Source organism: Andrena cerasifolii, chromosome 8 (assembly GCF_050908995.1).
Source record: "Andrena cerasifolii isolate SP2316 chromosome 8, iyAndCera1_principal, whole genome shotgun sequence".
In the NCBI taxonomy this organism is placed as follows: domain Eukaryota; kingdom Metazoa; phylum Arthropoda; class Insecta; order Hymenoptera; family Andrenidae; genus Andrena; species Andrena cerasifolii.
The window spans coordinates 8,283,730-8,297,457 of NC_135125.1; the positions used below are offsets into that span (position 1 = coordinate 8,283,730).

A 13,728-nucleotide genomic window follows, 5' to 3' on the forward strand; every position below is an offset into this window, starting at 1 on the left:
ATTGGCAGTCGGTAAGTACGAAATTCTTAACGTAACATATGAATGCATGAGTTTGTTGAAACATTTATGATTAAATTAAATTGTTCCAATGTGGATCCTATCACAGACGAGATATCGAATAGACTTTACATTCAATGTAAACTATTGTCGCACAGATCGAGGGCTTTAGAGCCCTCTAGAGCAAATAATATGGGTGGGTTTATTCCGCACAAATGTGGTGTAGGAAGCGTATGGACGTTTGCGGCAGTTGATAAAGGTGCATTAACATTGGTCCCCTTTTTATTATATATTCAGTTTTAATCCTAGCCGCTGGTGGGCTCGTAATCGTTTTCCATTCTGATTCGATAACATTGCATGCGACACTGAAATGATATAGAGTTTCGCACACCCAAGAACGGTGGTACAAAAATTTATTTTCTGGCTGTGGTAATTGTTGCAACAAATTTACTCTGATCATCATTCAGCTGTTATCAGCCGTGAAAATAGCTGGGGGTTGAAAAATTGATTTCTTTTCCGCGAATGGAAAATATAGAAGAGGGTTATAGAGTCACCTCGAAATATCTCATATCGGGTTCGTCGTTGATGGAACAGACGTAACGAAGTTGTAAAGTTAGCGGAGGTGAAGGACATAGCATTTTTAAAGATTCAACGTTAGTATTTAACGGACGTATAGATTTTGTGCACAGCAAGATGGATAGGAGTTGGACACACCTTTTACACTAATATGACTAATATTTATTCTAAATTAAGCTTTTATTACACGCATTCGCTTTGATCTATTCTCTCTATTATATCCACAAACCAAAACTAAAGTCTCTCGTCGCCATCTAGTTAATCTCTACCCAATTAAACACATCTCCACAGTTTTGAGTCCTATAGAGTTCTTTCGCGAGTGATGAGAATCGCATCTGACGGTTTTTACCCTCAAGGGTATGGTTTTACTGACCACTCGAGTCGGGCTTCAAGCGGTTAAGTACATATATCTGTTTCACTAACAATCATCTCCGACTCAGAGTAGTCTGTTGAGGTTATAGTTGATAGAATAAATATATTTAGTGGACTACTTGAGGCCCATTCAACTGGCTTCAAAAGCGCCATCCTTGATATTAAAACCTTCGGATGTGCTTTTCGTCATGCAGGGCCCTGCAGACCCAAAACACCTATCCACCTTCATGCCCTCAGGGTCTTAAAGTATCGTGTCTGGCATAGATATAGTGATGTCGTAAATAAAAGCAATACATAGAAGATTACATTTGCAGTGGCCTTGACTGTTTTGCGGACAAATCGAGAACCCATGAACATATTCAACATTCACTTTAAGCATAAGTGGTGCAAGATATGTTGGTGCACAGTGGTACATAACCTAGTAGTTATGCACGAATGTGACCAAATGAATGTAGCCTTGCGACGAGTGTCCAGGAACACATTTGGGGGCTTGCACTTTCAGGAAGCAGCATTACACAGCACTTGAGAGGTTCGCAGGTTAGCCACTGTTTCTCCACAACGTACAATACTATTTAACCTTTAGAGGGCCGAGATTTTTTCACTGAAATTGTAAATTTTATTTACTTCAAGTATCCAAATTCTTAGGTGGCCCCTACGGTGGCCAGCCCGGTCCTCTAAGGACGGTATTCTCAGTCGCTGCTTATTAAGCAAATGCTCAAGCATTCGGCATCCTTTACTAACTACTAGGTTAGTAGAGGATGCCGCATGCTTAAGCATAAGTAGCGGCTGACAAGGGAAGATCCCAAACCCGAAAATTCAAAAAATTCTGAAACTTTGTGAATATGTAGGGAATTTCTTCCTGATTACAACGCAATTTTTGTTTGCTGCCCAAATTCACTCGAAGGGGGTGAAATTAACCTCTGAAAATTCGGCTATTTCCCGATTTTCTGTTATAACTCGCGAACTGTAAGAGATAGAAAAAAAGTTTTAAGACAAAAGTTACTTCTCTTAATTAGACCTATCATTTGGTAGAAAAATTATTTTATACTTCATGAGTTACAACACAAAATCGGAAAATAACCGGATTTTCAGGGGTCAATTACACCCTCTTAGAGTGAATTTGGGCAGCAAACAAAAATTGCGTTATAATCAGGAGGAAATTCCCTACGTATTTATAAACTTTCAGAATTTTTTGAACTTCCGGATTCGGGATGTTCCTTTCTGAGAATACCGCCTTAAAGTCAAAAGCGGCTACCATTTTCGGCCGCTACTTCTTTTGCGCTCGCTATATCGGGCCCACCAGCAGTGTTTCAGCGCGGTCCGAAGAGAGTCGGTTAAGCGCAAGTTAACCGTAGTAGCTCTTTTCCCCGCTCGAAGGGAAGGTTGATTAGGAAGTGGTAAAAGAAGCGTCTTCCTCGAATCAAAGTTCAGCGAGGCCGCATTCCTCCCCTTTATCTGCCCGATGCACGGAGTTCCTGCCATGTCGCGGACAAAATTGTCGCGAGTCTCGCGTGCGTCCACGGTCAGTGACGTCTCCCTTCTATGTATGCTCCCTCGTCTGATCCTGGACGAAGTCCACCGCGTGACCTTGTTGCTATACCTCGTGTTTGCCTTCCAGTCGCTGGCAAACACGAGGAAGACGAACGTCTGTTGATAAAAACCACTTCGCCATTAACACTGCCCATCGGCCTGGTCTTCGGCCGTGCCGTGCGTAGTCTGATTGAGAAGATTGCGTGCATCAGGCTGATGCACGTACGCGGAGGACATTGCGAATCCGTAGTTGACTTTCAGCCACTCGTTTAAAAGGTTTCTTTTTGCAATGTGTCCTTAAACACACGAGGATTGCTTCGGCGTCGTTATTTGGCAATTGCTCCGACGAGTTCGACGTGATACAACGTCGAGAAAATTTTGTATACCTTCTGCGAGGCGGAGGCGACTTTTCGAGAAAGTTGTTACCGTGGCCTTTCGTGTCGCGACGAACGCACTGTTAATTATAAACAAAGAGTCATCGATTTCAAGGTTCAAAGTGCGATGTACATCCGTACGAGAAGTTAAGAAGACAGCGGGAATAGCTCATTCACCCCGAGGCTTTTGTAGTCGCTTCTGGAACCTAATATTTTTTAATGTTACTCGTTTTAGGATAATTAAATAGTTAATAAATCCTTCCATCGTTCTTGATATTTCGTTAATTCTTCAGACACGGTTATCCTTTAATTACTGCAAGTAGTATGCAGCCGCTGCAATGTCTCTTAAGCGAACGGCATTCAAACTGATTACTCGTGGAGTAAGTAGTTCTGTATGTTGTGTAAAGTAATTTAGTGAGTAGGTTTTAAAGTGATTGCTGGGTGTTCCTGAGAATCATCTCTGTATGGGATTATTTCCAGATACGAAATAGGATAAAAAGAATCCTGTCGTGAGCGCAGACTCAAGCAGATACTAACGAATATGTTAATAAAAGACATTTTCAAATTTATTATGCGATTTGTTGCAAGGGAACCTGAGATTAGTATCTGGAAAGATATCAACACCAGTTATCACTAATATTACCCAAGCCACAGCAGGGTAAAGGACCCGATTACTGACACTTAATAAATTACTGTTAATTAATAAATTATTTTACTTAAAATAACGAATAAATAAACGTTGCAAAGTCATACACAAACAGAATTATGTAATTCAACCTATAATCTATACTATAGTTTATTTATTCGTTATTTTAAGTAAAATAGCTTAAGTAATTGGTTAGGTGTCAGTAATTGGGTCCTTTACCCTAGACTTTCGAAGTAAAGATCTTTCTTCGCGCAAAAGTGAATTTGGTACAAAAAAGATAGCCATGCCTCTTGAAACAGTTGGAGTAGCACCTACTGTTACTAAATCCTATAAAATTCCACGAGCTTCTTCGATTCCCCAACCTGTTTGTGTAGATTGATGACTCGACTGGCCGTAAAATAAAAGTCGTATGATGAACTATCTGGCGATCGGAGCATCGTTTCCACGTTCTATCCATCAATACGGGTAATGGATTTGCATCCATTATCTCACTGAAACAGTGAAATATGTTGGAGCTCAATCACGTCGCCGCGTCGTTCTCATTGTCAGCGGAGTGACGTCCATAACACTGTTAGGTAATTTTTAAAAACACTCGGAGCGCCCGCGAAGCCTAGCGAACGAAATAGACCAATTACAATAAGGCTTAGAGTACCAGTTCTTGCATTAAAAAGAGGAGTGGAGTCCGCATATGGTATCTGTGAGCCACATGTGGGCTTTTAATCGGTCGATGACTGTTTCGTTAATTAAGGATCACGTAAACGTAGTCTCTGCAGTGAATAAATTTTGCTCGATAATAACAGGAAATAAGGGCCAAATACAGTGTTTGAATCGGGAGTCTACGTCAGGACTAACTCTGAATCGATTTAAAACAGAGGCTCTTGGTCTTGGCCAAGAATTTCTCGCGCATGTTTCGCGCTATTGCTTCCTGCTCTGAAGCGGCGAATCCACGACGAGATTTTGCACGGAACTTTTCTATCGTCAGACAGAAATCTCAGCGACAACGAAATGTACATAATGGAAGTAAAAGAGTAATAACAATGGGGATCAAAGTCTCGCTTGAGGCACGATATTTTTGTACAGTCGCGCGAGATGAGATTTCCGAAAATATATTATGAAACTTGTCTAATGAGAGTCTGACTTCATGAAATCAATGGCAAAATAATTAAAAATTTATATAATAATTGTCTCGTGAGAGTAAAGTCTCATGTGAGTTACGTTAACTTTATCTCATCGTGGATTTACACCTTTACGTTTTCTTCCTGTTCAATAATTCGAGCAATTCTTTGTATGGAGATCTCGATGTTCTATTATCGAATTAGGATTATGCCTAGTTTGACATCACAATTAATATTTCATGTATTCTTGGTAAAATGTACGGAGTGGGGAACTTGAAAGTATACTTAGAGACAGTGTTCTCGATGAAAATAATCCTTCTATCATATGTATCTCTTCAAACCAATCAATTTTCGTATCTTTTTTACGTCTTCGTAAGTCCAAACCTGTGTATAGTTTAAAGTGCCGCATCTTCTGCATATATTCGTTATCAGGGAAAATCAGAAACTTCCATTTAGTCCAATTATGTAAAACTATTCGCGTCTACGTCTGCAGGCATTGATCACGTTATTTGAATGGATAATGCAGCAATTAATTACTACTAGTAGATACACAGATATCAGCGCCAGGTATCACTATTTTCGATGGAGCTTATACAATATTATACCACAACCCATCATTATTTCAGTTGCATTCATTATATGCACTAATGAGTGAGTTCAGTTGGTTTGTCTGAACGAATTTAATAAAACCAGTGATCTAAATTTTCTCCTTGCATGGATTTCCTTCGGGGACCAACTATGCGGATATCAAAATATAAGAATGAGAAATAACTGTTGCGACATACTTATACCTTATTTACGGGAAAATAAGTAACGATTAATTCTGCAAAAGTGCATTAAATATTTAACATATAAAATAAAAATAATAAGTGGGTTAAAAGTGTAAATTAATAATTAGTTTGTAAGATTTAGACTGCGGAAGTTTAGGCAAGTATGATATTTATTATGATAATTAAGACCGTAAGAAATTGTAAGTATTGTAAGTAAATATTGTAAGAAAACCGCGTATACTATAATATCATGGTCGCTACTATACTCGAGCTAATTAAGTTCTGTAAACATAGCATTTTAACAAAATAAAAAATATATTTTGAAAACCCTCTAATATCGAAATATATTTCTATTAAAGTTTCGCTTATTTAGTCCTTTTCTATAAAAATGTGTATTTGCATAAACATCCGCAGTCTAGGAAGAATATATGCTAGAGACATAGAAACTAAAATTCTCAAACATCATTTCCTATTTTACATTCTATACTCATGCGTAAGAAATCCTCACAAGCATTTACATTTCTTTTGTAAATGTAGCATGCAATTTATGCCTTTCATAAACATTTTCATATTATTACGCATTCCCATCGAATCTTTGCTTTTCCTTTCGCAAACAGCGATACCTATCTTTAATTCTTGTATTCCAATATATGCATAGTCGTCCTCTGAAGAGGATTCACACTAGAACTCTCAATATTCGAATAATTTTGAATACGAATAATTCCTTCAAATAATTCGAACAATTAGGAGCATTCGACTAATTAAATAGGAGTATAGGAGTATCCAAAAAATTCGTAATCCTCGCATTTCGGATGGTACCGAATAGGAATCCGAACGTGAAATATTTGTTCACACTTTTCATATTGGCCTTTACAATTATTTGTTTTTCAAACGATAAACGCGAAACTTTATTAATCTTTGGCGAACTTATAAATTTTAAAACAAAAGCTATAGATTCTATTTAAATTCAGGGACGTAATGTATTTAAATATCGAATCATAACGCTGACCCTTAGAATATTCGAATATTCGTAAGAACCCTACTTCGCGCGAGGTCCACAGCGTCGCCGAGACATCGTTTTAAGTAAAAAAATTACTTCAACCCCCACCGTGACTTATTAAAATCCTAATCATTCGAAACGGAATTCGCAATACTGCGGAAGGGCGCGCACCGGAGGATCGAAGCCTCGCGTATGTAAGGGCGGAAGTGCAAACGGGGCTTAATGCAGCATCAGCATCCGACACGGTGTACTGCGCGTTGAATTTGTCTCTCTCCCTCCATTAGGACGCCTCCCCTCCTTTTAATAAAAATATTCCTCTCTCTCCGTCTCACCGCTCCCTCCACGCGGTCTCTCCTCTCTGCCTCTCCGCCCCTCCCGATCAGCCCTCTCTGTCCCCCACGCTCGAGGGATATAGGGTGACTACGATTTCGGCCCCCTTCGCGGAGCCACTTAACGAGGAGGTGCTCGTTTATCGAAAACTAGTTCCTCCTCGGGGACAGGGGTAAATCTCTCTCGTCCAGAAAATACCGACATCCTTTCTCTCTCTTTTCCGAGTACCCCGGACGCTATACCGAGAAACCAACCAATATTTTCGCCTCCGCAACGTCGCGACGTGAAAACGTCACTGGCGAACGTTAAATCGACGGGGGTCTCGATTTATTTCCCCGAAATAACTGACAATGATCGATCCGTGCCAAATTCTGAAATCTATTCGAGGAACAGCGAAAATTTGTAGGGGGCTCGGTATCAGAAATCACGTTCGCAAATGGCTGTGGGTGGAATGCTGGCAATGTTTCGTCGAATAGGACGTTAACAGCGGCGAGCTTAATCAGGCAAATTCGGTCGGTTTTAACGCTGGTAAAATCGTTGATACCATTGTAATGGAAGTTACCTTCGGCACACTCTGTATACCCGTATATACACACAGGTTATCCCATTCTCTTCCTCTCCGTCTGTCTCCGTCGCTCGTGCCTTTGGTCTCTTTCCATGGTCGGTGCTCCGGTCGCGAGCTGGCTATCTCGGGGCGAGGGGTAAGAACGCTACAGGGCCGGCGCCCCGCGTTCCGGCGCCCCGCGTCTACTTGGTAGCGGTGTTATCAACGTTCTACGCAAAGCGACGATGCACCGTGCACTAATAAAGGAACAGGCCAGTGCTTTCGTACATCCACACTTTCGCGATCCAATCGTGCGAATTCAGAATTATGTCTGCGGTAATGCTTGCCGCAAATGTATTTAATTGTTGGGCGTTTTAAGGATTTTCAAAGGATACCGTATATATTTTTAAGCGGACGATGCCTGTTGGAAGGGAAATCTGAGGTGCTTCTCGTCGAATGTAGCTTGAAATGTTTGGGGAAGCAGGCGTTTGTCATTGTTAATTGAGGATTAATTATTCCAGCGCCAAGCGATGCTTCCGATGTCAAATTACCGGTCCACGCGACGAATTCCGGGGAATTCCGTGTTGAAAATGTGGAAACACTTTATAAATAACTTGGGACGCGTTTATTTCGGCTCTCTGTGTATAAATGAGCTCGTATAATGCAGTTACAAAGCATGAAATTACAATAATCATTGCGAGGCGACGGGGTTACATAAAAGGCGCCGGATATCAAATTGGATTATTTGATTGCTGGCAGACTTGCGCTACAATTCTGTCGGCTGGATTTGATACCCTTGCTCCAGATTAAGTTTCGCATAAAATTCTGAAATTTTATCGCGAAGCATTCTGATACAGGCCCTACGATTTATTGCCCGCTTGTTTGTACCATTCTAAATTCTAAAATTATCCTCAAGCGCCCCTTAACTCGCCCGATTGCCTGAAGAGTATCGTAAATATCCAGCGTTAAAAATTCTGTCCTTAAGCCAAAACTCCCAAAAATTTAGCAAACGAAACTCGTCGTGGACCTGGTGCGTATAAAATTTTAATTCCACGATTGGGTGGCAGTGTAAGATTTTACACCGAAACGAAGGGAGTGCCGGCGAACGTGAAGAATTACTTGGATTTATCGAAGGTGGGCGAAAGGTACGGACACGTCGGGTGGTCGAGGGCGCCCCGACTAGCGCCGAGCCTGGCTCGCGATTCTGCGGAGCGGGGGCGGCGGCGACGAAGTGGAAGGCAACTAGGAGGCACCGACAGTAGCTCCCAGACAGTGACTCCGCGCGTAACGACATGTAACCGGTGGATAGAGCTCGCCGTGTTATGTCATCGATGACAATTGTTCGACAAGCACGGTTCCATCGTCAACAATTTGCGCAGGGTCAAGGATAAGAGTGCCGCCGAGGGAATTAGACGTACGTTGGCGTTGCGAAGCCAGGACGAGCGGGAAGGATTAGGCGAGCTTCGGAGGTGAACGGATTAGGGGTGCGACAGGGGCCCGTCGAAATCAGCACGTAAGTAGAGTGGAAGAAGAAGGAGACGTGATATCGCGGCGGATAGAGAGGCGAGCGGGTCGAGAGAAGCTCGATGGGTCGAACAAACTCAGTGCTGCCAGCCGTAAGCTCGACGGAGTCGACGCCGCAAGCTCGATGCAAATCGACGTTGTAGATACCCCGATGGGAATCGTGGACAGCGCGGGTGATCTTCCACTGCTCGCGGCTGCACCGTGTCACGGCTCGATAGCTGGATGAACGTCGACGACCTCCGCCATCGGCGAACCACCTTGACGGCCGTGGAATTATCTACAGCGGAACCGCCAGCCTCTTTGGCCAGTGTCGTCGAACCCGCGGACCTCGCGTAAGGTCCTCTCCTCGCGGCGGGCAAGAGACGGAAGCGAGGGAACAGTAAAGAGAATTACAGTGGTCGGCGGCGAGGACGGAAGCGTGGAGGAAGAGGAGAGCGTGGCTTATGTGTCCGGTGCATCTGGCTGGCGGAAGTGCTGGGTCAACAATGTCAATGCCCTTAAGATCGATCGCTGGTTGCTCGAAACTGACTTGTCCGTTAATGGACGGCGAGAAATTGACTTCAGGGTGAGCCGAAGCTAGCCGGGGTGCGTTCGAGCCAGCCGTCAGCCAACCTAATTACTTAGTCGATGGAGGTGTGCGCCGCGAAGACATCGGGAGACAGGCTCAACGGCCGATCGGAGAATGTAATCGGGATCGAGGAGACTGCCCATCGCGAGCTGCGTGACGTTTAAGTATTTTATGCGCAGGGGGAGATTTTTCAGCGCTACTCTCAGGCGGGAGCGCTCGCGCGCGCCGATCCAGCGATTCGAGTGTTATTAAAAGCGATCGATAAGAGCGGAGAGATCGTTGGCTGAAGAAGTCGTCTCGGTGGACGAGTGGCAGAGTAATAACAGCTCGTTGGATGGAGTGATGAGCGGGGCCCCTGAACGGGGCACAGCGCCCCGTCGTCAAAGACGTCATCATCATCATCACCATCATCAGAAACACCAGAAGCAGCCGAGGGACGGGCAGCCGGGGGAGCTGGAAGAGAGGCGGCCGAAAGTGAACCCGATCTTTCTTTGGGCCTCCCAGCGAGAGCAGAGGATCGTCGAGGTAAGATGCGAGGACTACGACAAGAGGAATCGCATCAAGCTGACGAAGACCGCGCAGGGATGGCGCTCGATACCGAGGACAGCCTCCAACATGTACTCGACGGGCCTGGGGGTCGCCCCCCAAAAGACGGGCAGCGAGAGCTCTTCGAGCTCGTCCGACACAAACGACGGAAAAGAGATGGTCAAGCAGCCGGGGCACGTGGCGCTGAATCTTCAACATATCTCTACGAAGGAACTGGCAAATGGACGGACCAGTGGTTTGGTCACCAGGGACGGTGTCGGACGGAAGAGGACCTACGATGAGATTAACAGGAGCGGCGAGCAGAGGCGGGATTACGGTTTTCCTTTGGACGATCTGCGGGACAACGCGAGGGTTAAGGCGAGCTGGGACGAAGACAGGCGGAGAGTGCCGTGCTCCGACGACGACGAGGACGAGGAGGACGAGGAGGAGGATGAGAATGAGGAGGAAGCGGAGGAGGAGAATAGGTTTGAGAAAGACCTGCCCGGTCGAGATGGTAGAAGGAACCTCGAAAGGCTGCAGAAGGACAAGCTGTTCCAGCCGCGAGTGATGCTGGAGCAGCTTCGCTTTTCTCAATTGCCCGAGGGCGTTCATCAGAATGTCCTTCAGAGCCAAGGAAAAGATGAGAAGAGGCAGAACGCGGGCGATGTTATCGCCACTGAAGAGGAGTCGGTGGTGGGCAGCGAAAAACGAAGGCACGCGAACAAGGCGGGCATTCAGGACATACTGAACATGATAAATGCCACAGCTTCGCCGGTTCTAGCCACCGATACGCCTAGCGCCGATCTGCCCGTCGACTCTACGAAAACCTACGAGCTCCTCAGCGAGAGCCCCCGTGGCAAATCTATCGAGAGCAAAATCAAAGATCCCAATCGTACGGCGCTGATGGAATTGTCGAGCAAAGTCAAGGAACAATCGAGGATAGATCCGATTCCTAGTTACCCGCAGGAGGGCGTCCTTAAAAGTGTCGACAGTCTTGCCGACGATAAAATAGAGATACACGAGGAGAAGATTCTCGGGAAGTACGGCGTCGAGAACGGGGAAGGAAAAAGTGCTCGCGTTAAAGAGAACGTCGTCGTTGTTTCCGTAAAGAACAATTCGGACTCGAAGTCGTGCAAAGTTGCCGAAGCGGACGGCGGCTTTGGAAATCGAGCAAAGTGCAGATCGAGCTCCCGCTCGAAGTGGCAGAATATGGTCGCAGTTTATGACGACGATACACCGTTAGAGGCGGAAGAGGAGAGACCCGACGAGCCTGGAGAGCCGATCAAGATGGATTATAACGACAGTTCGAAGATTCTAACCGCGCTCAGGAATACTCCAGGGCTTTCAGTCTCTGTAACCAGAACCCACACGCCAGAAATCACGAAGAACGTTGCGGTACCTTCGGCGAGACCGCCTTCGAAGGCGTCCTCGTCGAGCAGATCGCCCGACTCCCAAGCGGAGTGCGCCGAAAGGCTGTTCAAGAACGCCGACTCGGCGACGGAGACGCAAAGGGCGGAGCCATCCCCGAAGAACCTTCCCGGCTTGTCGATCGTCATACCGAGTTACCGGTACAGAAATCCTCACACGGTCGCCGCAAATGCAGCTTCTCCGGGGACGAAGTCGCGCGTCGAGTCTCCCGAAAGCACCGTGAACTTCCCTAAAAGCGACGGCTTCGCGGACGAGTCGAAATTGGATGGGTTCCCGCACGAAGAGGACGACGACGAGAGGGACATGGAGGAGGACGAGGACGATTGCGACTCGCAAGTGCTGGAGGATCTGAGGCGACAGAAGGCGGACTCGTTGGCGTACGAGTCCGACAGAGACTACTTCCACAGGCAGAGTATGGGGAACTCGGAGGATCGGAAGACTCCTCTTGAAAATGCGAAGAATCAGGCACACTGGATCAGCTCGAGCAGAAGCAGCGAGGCCCAGGCGAAGTGCAAGTATCAGGATGTAGAACACTTCGACGAGCAGGTTCTCGAGGAACTCCGGACCCGCGGTACAGTTGTATCGCCGCAGCCGAGTGGAATTCCGTGTTCCCCGGCTTCCAGGAGGCCCTCGTCCGCGTACCTCGAGAGGCTACTACCCAGCCCACCTTGCTCGGTGTCCTGCTCGGAGGACGCGAAGAGCGACTTGACCTTGAAAGGCATCCTGTCGTCGCCGAACCAGCTGGAGGCAAGGGATCACGAGAAGCAGAAGGAGATTTCGAACCGTTGCGATCAAGTACCCAGCGAGCATCGTGCCGTTCGCTCGGACCCCTCGAAGGATATCGAGAAAGCTAGCGCGCGAAAGGGGAACAGAGGCTTCCAGGAACGGCTGACCCTTCACAGCCAGGAGATGAGGAACTGCGGCAGACCAATGTCCAGTGGCGATATCCATAGTACCTATTTCGTGACGGACCGCGTCACGCCCAAGAGACCGATGTCTGCCGAGTGGTCCGCCGGCAGGCAAAAGGGCCAGTCGACTGGCTGCCAAAAGCCCTCCGGGAAGCATCGGGTGCACACGATGGAGGAAGTCTGCGCCACGTCCACCAGCACCGATAAGCTTCTCGATCCCGCTAGTCAACTTAGAGAATTGATCGAGACGTCCGGACATCTGATCCCTGATCCGCTTCTGGTGCCGAGGGACTACTTGCCCGGCCTCGCGGCGGCTCCCGCCATCGAGATCCCGAAACTCCTCACCTCGAGGCCGGAGCTGAGGCTGCCGGAGGCGCTGACCAGACCGGATCTCCTGAGGGATCCAGATTTATTGGTGATATCCCTGGCGCATCTGCAGCACGTTCTCGACCACGGCGAAGGCCCGGTCTCCAGGTCACGACAGTCCCATCCGAGGATCAGCAACGGCACTAACAAAGGGCCCGGTCACGCGAGCAACGGGGCTAGGAACGCCTCGCAAGCGAGGCCCAAACTCAGCTGCAAGCCGATCGGCACGCTAATGCCAGCGCCGATCGATCTGTCCAGCAGTCGACGGAGCAGCCCCTATCCGCCGCTGCTCAGGGTACGGAGCGGATTACTCAAGCAGGAACCGGAAGTCAGCTCCACGGCCAGCTCGCCCGATGACTCGCAGCTCTGGCATCCTCTATTCGGCAGGTAACTTTTCATTTTCCCTTGTCATACATAATGCAGCCGCGACACGAATTTCGAGGTAGGAACACCAACGTCACACTGCGGAGCCTGTGCGGAATGATGCACCGCTCGAATCGTTGCGCCGCGGGTCGCAATCAATTTCCTCCATCGACGGCCAGCTAGCTTGAAAAAGTGTGCCCGAATACCCGCGAAACGGTTTGGCAGTTAACTTCGCAAAGTATCAGAAGGCACGCTATAGGAAAGGAATAATTTATTCTAATGATATGCAATTTCCTGACGTCCCGATGCATGCGGTAATAATATAAAACGTAGCTTCCATTGTCGTAGAAATGTTCCGTATCGAGAAATTCAAGTGAAACATGTGACCGTCACGTGTCTTTTATTTTATTCAAGACGGAAAAGAACTACCTGAAATGCACATCAGTAACGGCAACCAGTGTTCAGAGTAGTGGAAGAATACCATCGCTTTTAGCTCGTCAATTGTTCTGCTTCGGGATCCTCGCTGATTCTGTACGTGTCTTTTAATCAATGCCTGCGCGAAGAGTGCGGGGCATTGGCGCGTTTTTACCGCGTTTAATATACAGAGGTGCGCGGGTAAAAATTTGAATGGGCCAAACTGCAGGAGCGCCGGATATTTTCTTACATGTTCCGCGAACGAGACAGTTTTCAAGCGAAGTCTTTTTTCCCCGGCGGGGACATTATTCGACAAAGATAATTATGCACGGTTAGTTTATTTACTTTCTGGTATGCAAAGCGGGGAAAGGGAAACAC

The 13,728-nt window shown here is 46.7% G+C and overlaps 1 protein-coding gene across 2 annotated transcripts in view; it reads left to right on the forward strand.

Annotated features, from left to right (window-relative positions):
* Window positions 1–8,499: 8,499 nt before the first annotated feature.
* Window positions 8,500–13,728, forward strand: part of LOC143372457 (uncharacterized) — a 60,364-nt gene continuing 55,135 nt past the window's right edge. For both annotated transcript variants that reach the window (XM_076818617.1, XM_076818618.1), the window contains exon 1: window positions 8,500–12,960. In XM_076818617.1, the coding sequence (XP_076674732.1) occupies window positions 9,689–12,960 (3,272 nt within the window). In that variant the 5' untranslated portion in view covers window positions 8,500–9,688. The remainder of the gene's footprint in view (window positions 12,961–13,728) is intronic.